General features: G+C 36.8%; 1 protein-coding gene across 2 annotated transcripts; it reads left to right on the forward strand.

The window, feature by feature from the left end:
- The first annotated feature begins 889 nt into the window (after positions 1 to 889).
- Positions 890 to 5761, forward strand: LOC112802433 (homeobox-leucine zipper protein HDG11). Of its 2 annotated transcripts, XM_025845649.3 has the most exons (11): positions 890 to 1160; positions 1654 to 1919; positions 2016 to 2133; positions 2268 to 2459; positions 2547 to 3020; positions 3120 to 3221; positions 3323 to 3532; positions 3616 to 3796; positions 3924 to 4192; positions 4289 to 4375; positions 4540 to 5761. In XM_025845649.3, exons 2-11 carry the CDS (start codon positions 1777 to 1779, stop codon positions 4954 to 4956), a joined length of 2193 nt encoding a protein of 730 aa, XP_025701434.1. In that variant the 5' UTR covers positions 890 to 1160; positions 1654 to 1776; the 3' UTR covers positions 4957 to 5761. The 2 variants fall into 2 exon arrangements, with proteins under 2 accessions (XP_025701434.1, XP_029154366.1); XM_029298533.2 differs by lacking the exon at positions 890 to 1160 and having other exon boundaries at positions 1643 to 1919.
- Positions 5762 to 6033: the final 272 nt, after the last annotated feature.

Here is a 6033-nt window from a genome sequence, read left to right on the forward strand (position 1 = left end):
AACTAAAGAGAAATCATTTATTTTTCCACCTTATTATTATAAAACAGTTGATATTTTAAGATATTATTATCATTAAATTTAAAAATATACTAATATAGATGCTGATACAAAATACTTATTAATCCACTAATTAAATATAAAGAAAAAATTGAGAGGAGCTTAATGAATATTTTTTTCTTAAAATATCTGTACACTCATAAAATTATTTTTCACAATTTTCAAAACTCATGTCTAATTATTGGGAAAACCAAAAAATTGACAAATGATGATAATACATTTGGGAATAAAGATATTTGTTAAAAGAAAATTCTAGGAGCAGCACCTTTAGTAAAAGAAAATAGAGAATCGACTAATATGGACTCAAATATAAAATAAATGTAAGGAAACAATATTATCTACAACATTTTGTGACCAACGTGTTTTTCTTATTTTGTATATAAATTAATATTAACAAAATTTTCATTTTTCTATTAAAAGTATTGATGCTCTAATATATTTGGATAAAAAAATTAAAAATTTAATATAATATACAGATAATATAAATATTTTACATAATTATCAAATCACATCTGTTTTTTAAATGATTATTCACTCCATCAAATATAAAAAATAGTATCATTATGTAATTATAAACTTATAAAATTATCCTACACATTAAGATTTAATTAAAAATATATTAATAAAGAGTTCAATAACAATAGCAATGGTGTGATTTCAGCCATACACTGCGGGAGGAGGTAGTGGCGTTGGCGGCGGCGGAGACCAGAAACCAGCGAGGTCATTAAAGGCTCAGTTGGGAGGGGACACCCTAGCAGTTCTAGAGAGAGAGAGAGAGCGAGAGAGAAGTGCAATATTATTAGTTGTTGTAGTAGCAGTGAATAGAGTGAGTGAGAGACATAAAAGTCCCTTCCATTTCTTTTCTTTTCCGCGTTCTAAATGCTTTAAAAGCCCCCCATCCATCAGTTACGCTCTCTCATCACAACAACAATACATACACATTATTCGCATACCATATTTATAAGATTTATATATCCCTTAATAATACATAATACACATATATACTATTTATATATTAAAACTATATCACTCTCTTCATTCATTCTTTCTTTCATAGAGTGCAAGAGATATACAGGAACAACAAGAAGAGAGTATTACTGCCGGTGAGTGTTTCCTTTTTTTTTTTTCCCTTTGTGATTCTCATTCATTCATCCATGGATGATGATGAAGATGATCATCCATTATTATCAGACTCCCAAAGGTTTGCCATAACTCACTCTCTCTCATCCATCACTCTCCAAAATCCATGCCTCTTTCTTTGATGTCTGTCACAGCGGTTTCAGAATATTATTACAAATAAATATATATGTAATTATTATTGGTTTTGAGAAGAGCATATTTGCCATTTGCCTCCACAAAACCTTTAATATCTATCATTTTTTTTATTTTTTTTAATTTATGCCAATATTATATCATATATATCATAATAATAAGCCATAAACACGCACACACACCCCCCACATTCATTTCACCACCAAAAAGGTTTTCTTCCTTTCTCCCTCCCTCCCTCCCTCCCTCCCTCCTCTCTATTATTGTCTTTCTCTTAATCCTTTGCTTTTTCTTCTTTTGTTTTCTGAAATGGGTTTCTGGTGTCAGCATGGGAAGTAGCTAATTCAGTGCACAGGATCAAGCAGGAGAAAGAAGAAGAAGGAAGAAGAAGAAGGTGTTTGTGTTTCTGTTTTTTTGTGTGTGGGGTGATCAAGAAAAAGAGAGAGCAAAATGGAGTATGGTAGCGGAGGGAGTGGTGGGTCCCCAGGGGAGCACCACCATCACCACCACAATCACAACGACGCTTCTTCTTCCGAGCGGAGGAAAAAGCGCTACCACCGTCACAGTGCGAATCAGATTGAAAGGCTTGAAAGGTAAGACCCACACCACCACTCTCACTTTTTCTCTCTCTGTCTACATATTAATATAAATCTTTTGGGTCTGTCGTTCTGATGATGATGATTGATCAGGGTGTTCAAGGAGTGTAATCACCCAGACGAGAAGCAGAGATTGCAGTTAAGCAGAGAATTAGGCTTGGCTCCAAGGCAGATCAAATTTTGGTTCCAGAACAGAAGGACCCAGATGAAGGTATTTACTACTCTATTCCATTCTTTTATAATACATATTCTTATTTTTTTTATTTTAATAATATTTTGTTTCATGACTCTAATTCTCTATGTTTGTTTGTTGGTTTATTAAATAAAAAAAAAATTGTGTCTCAGGCGCATGGAGAGAGAGCAGATAACTGTGCACTGAGGGCAGAGAATGATAAGATACGTTGCGAGAACATAGTCATAAGGGAGGCCCTCAAGAACGTTATCTGCCCCTCTTGTGGTGGTGGCCCCTCCCTCAACGACGATTCCTATTTCGATGAACAAAAATTGAGACTTGAGAATGCCCAACTAAAAGAAGAGGTCAAGTCAATTCAATTCAAATCAAATTCAATCCTCTTACTTGAGTTTGAGTAGAGTAACATTTTTTTTTAATTTTAATATTTGCAGCTTGATAGAGTGTCTAGCATTGCGGCTAAGTACATTGGAAGGCCAATTTCACAGCTCCCACCAGTTCAGCCAATTCATATATCCTCCCTTGATTTGACCATGTCGAGTTTCGGGGGCCACGCCGGGTTCGGCGGCGGCCCCTCCCTCGACCTTGACCTCCTTCCGGGGAGTTCCTCGGCTGTGCCGCCGCATGTGCCTTACCAGCCGGCTTGTCTCTCGGACATGGACAAGTCTCTAATGTCAGGCATTGCCTCTAACGCCATGGAGGAATTGCTGAGCCTCTTGCAGACCAATGAGCCGTTGTGGATGAAATCAAGTGATGGGAGAGATGTTCTTAATTTTGATGCATATGATAGGATGTTTCCAAAGGCTAATAGTCACTTGAAGAACCCCAATGTTAGGATAGAAGCTTCTAGAGACTCTGGTGTTGTTATCATGAATGGCCTAACCTTGGTTGACATGTTCATGGATCCAGTGAGATATCTCTCAATTTGGACAACTTTTCAGATACGTTACTCATAGATATTTTGAAACGTCAGAATTGTTTGAATTATATCATGATTGATTTTGCAGAGCAAGTGGATGGAGCTGTTTCCCACAATTGTAACGGCTGCAAGAACAATTGAAGTTATATCTTCTGGGATGATGGGTGGTCATAGTGGTTCTTTGCAATTGGTATATTTAAAGTTTAAAATTTCTCTCCAATTCTTTTCAATTATAATGTTATTATTTATTTATTTTGTGAACGCAATTTTTGTTTGTGGTTAAAATTTCAGATGTATGAAGAGTTGCAAGTGCTGTCTCCACTTGTTTCAACAAGAGAATTCTACTTCCTCCGTTATTGTCAGCAAATTGAGCAAGGTCTATGGGCAATAGTAGATGTTTCCTATGATTTTCCACAGGACAATCACTTTGCTCCGCCGTTCCGATCTCATCGCCTTCCTTCCGGTTGCTTCATTCAGGACATGCCTAATGGATACTCCAAGGTGAAATTCAAATTTGGCTATACTTTGATATCGTCATAACATGCATATTATTCACTCTACTAATAGGTTATTGTTATTATCAGGTTACATGGGTTGAACATGTAGAGATCGAAGACAAAACTCCGGTTCATCGTCTTTTCCGGAATCTTGTTTATAATGGAATGGCATTTGGAGCTCAGAGATGGCTTGCTGTGTTGCAGAGGATGTGTGAAAGATTGGCTTGTTTAATGGTAACAGGAAATTCCACCAGGGACCTTGGAGGAGGTAAGTAACTATATATTCGTTACAAATTTTGATCAATGTGTTTTATATTGATTATATTCCCAATTGCTTAAACTTTTTTTGAATGTGTTAAATTAAACTCAATTGTTTTTTTTTTGTTTTTGTGCAGTGATTCCTTCTCCAGAGGGAAAGAGGAGCATGATGAGGCTAGCACAAAGAATGGTAACCAATTTTTGCGCGAGCATTGGCACGTCGGCCGGCCATAGGTGGACCACACTGTCCGGGATGAATGAGATTGGTGTCAAGGTCACTGTCCACAAGAGCACAGACCCCGGTCAACCTAGCGGCGTGGTGCTGAGCGCCGCCACCACCATTTGGCTCCCTCTCCCTCCACAAACCGTCTTCAATTTCTTCAAGGACGAAAGAAAAAGACCACAGGTTTGTCACATTACTTACACCTTAATCAATTCAATTCAACCCAACCTGTTGTTTGTTACCTTAGAATAATTGTTGTGTTTCCTTTTCATTCTAAAGTGGGATGTTCTTTCTAATGGCAATGTACAAGAAGTTGCTCATATAGCAAATGGTTCACACCCTGGTAACTGTATATCTGTGCTTCGGGTAAGTAACATACACCTTTTTCGATATCCAATTTAACTGGAATTAGTATCATAAAACTGTTACTTACGTAGCAGCACACCCGATTGAATGTGTGTGTAAAACTTTACTATTCGATGGTGCATAACAATTAAACTAAATATTGAATATGATTGTTTGGAACATAGGCATACAACACAAGCCAGAATAACACACTGATACTACAAGAGAGTTGCATAGATCCATCAGGCTCCATAGTAGTATACTGTCCGGTTGAGCTTCCATCGATCAACATAGCAATGAGCGGCGAGGACCCGTCGTATATCCCCCTGGTACCGTCAGGTTTCACGATCACCCCGGACGGAAACCACCACGACCATCAAGCAGGCGGTGACGGGGCATCCACAAGCTCAACCCCAAGCAGAAGCAGCAGCACCATGGTGGGAATGAGATCCGGCGGGTCACTGGTGACGGTTGCATTCCAAATACTAGTGAGTAGCTTGCCATCTGCAAAGCTCAACATGGAGTCTGTAGCAACTGTTAATAACCTCATCAGCACCACTGTTCAGCAAATTAAAGCTGCTTTGAATTGTCCTACTTCCTGATAGATGCACCCCTCAAAAAAAATAAAAATAAAAACAGAAAAAGGTCCTTTATTTTAATTTACTACCTCATCACCTATAGTCTTTTTTTTTTTAACCCCTTTACTACTACTACTACTACCATCTATATCCTTAAATATGGTTATCAGAAATGGTTCAGAAACTTTCAGAGGCTCTCTCTTATTTTGTTGTGGTGGTAATCAATGTGTAGAAGGGAGTGGTGTTCTTCTCTTAGGAGGGGTTAGTTGAGGGACTTGAATGCCCTCTCATCAAAGAAAGGCTCTCATTATTTACTCCTGCTGCTGTTGCTGCTGGTGTGTGCTGGTAGGAGCTGCTTCTGTTTTTTTTTTCCGTTTTTTTTTTCAAGGGATCATCAAAGGCTGGTTGGCGTCATTAGTTACATTATTTCACACCAACCACCATATTTTCAAGTTTCAGTTCCTTTAATTTGATTGGAGGGTTTGTGGGAAAGGTACTTTTATTTTATTTTATTTTAACTTCTTTTTCTTCTTTCCTTATTTTTACTTTTGGGTTTGATTATTTGCACATTAGGTTTGGAAAAAGAAAAGGGCGTTATTAGTAGTAGTCTTGTTAGAAGAGGGAGTCAAGAACGCACCATACTTTGGTCTTTTTTCTTTCATTATTATTATTATTATTATTCTCTACATTCCCAGATTATTACTATTAGCTAGCATCATATATCATGGAAAATGTTGTATGGTTCGGGCATTGACTTCCTGTTCAGAGACATATATTATATCTTCATAATTATTGTTATCCTGAAGCTATTGTTCATCTTTTGTTGTAATATCCCCCCCCCCCCCTTCTCCCCCCCTTTTTTTTCTTTCTCACCTTCTCTTTACATTAATTTTTTTGATACCATAGACAAATGAGTTTTATTTTGATTGTGTACGCTATTCTTCTATATGACGATTATTCAAGCTAAGTAATGATTGGTATTATAGTTAACTATTTTTGTTGGTATTGCTACACCTAATTAAATTTTAGTTTAGTTATTCTATTAGTCTTTATAATTTCATTAAATTTATAATTAAATTTTGATATTTTAAAAGATTTTTA

The sequence above is a fragment of the Arachis hypogaea genome, chromosome 5 (assembly GCF_003086295.3).
Source record: "Arachis hypogaea cultivar Tifrunner chromosome 5, arahy.Tifrunner.gnm2.J5K5, whole genome shotgun sequence".
In the NCBI taxonomy this organism is placed as follows: domain Eukaryota; kingdom Viridiplantae; phylum Streptophyta; class Magnoliopsida; order Fabales; family Fabaceae; genus Arachis; species Arachis hypogaea.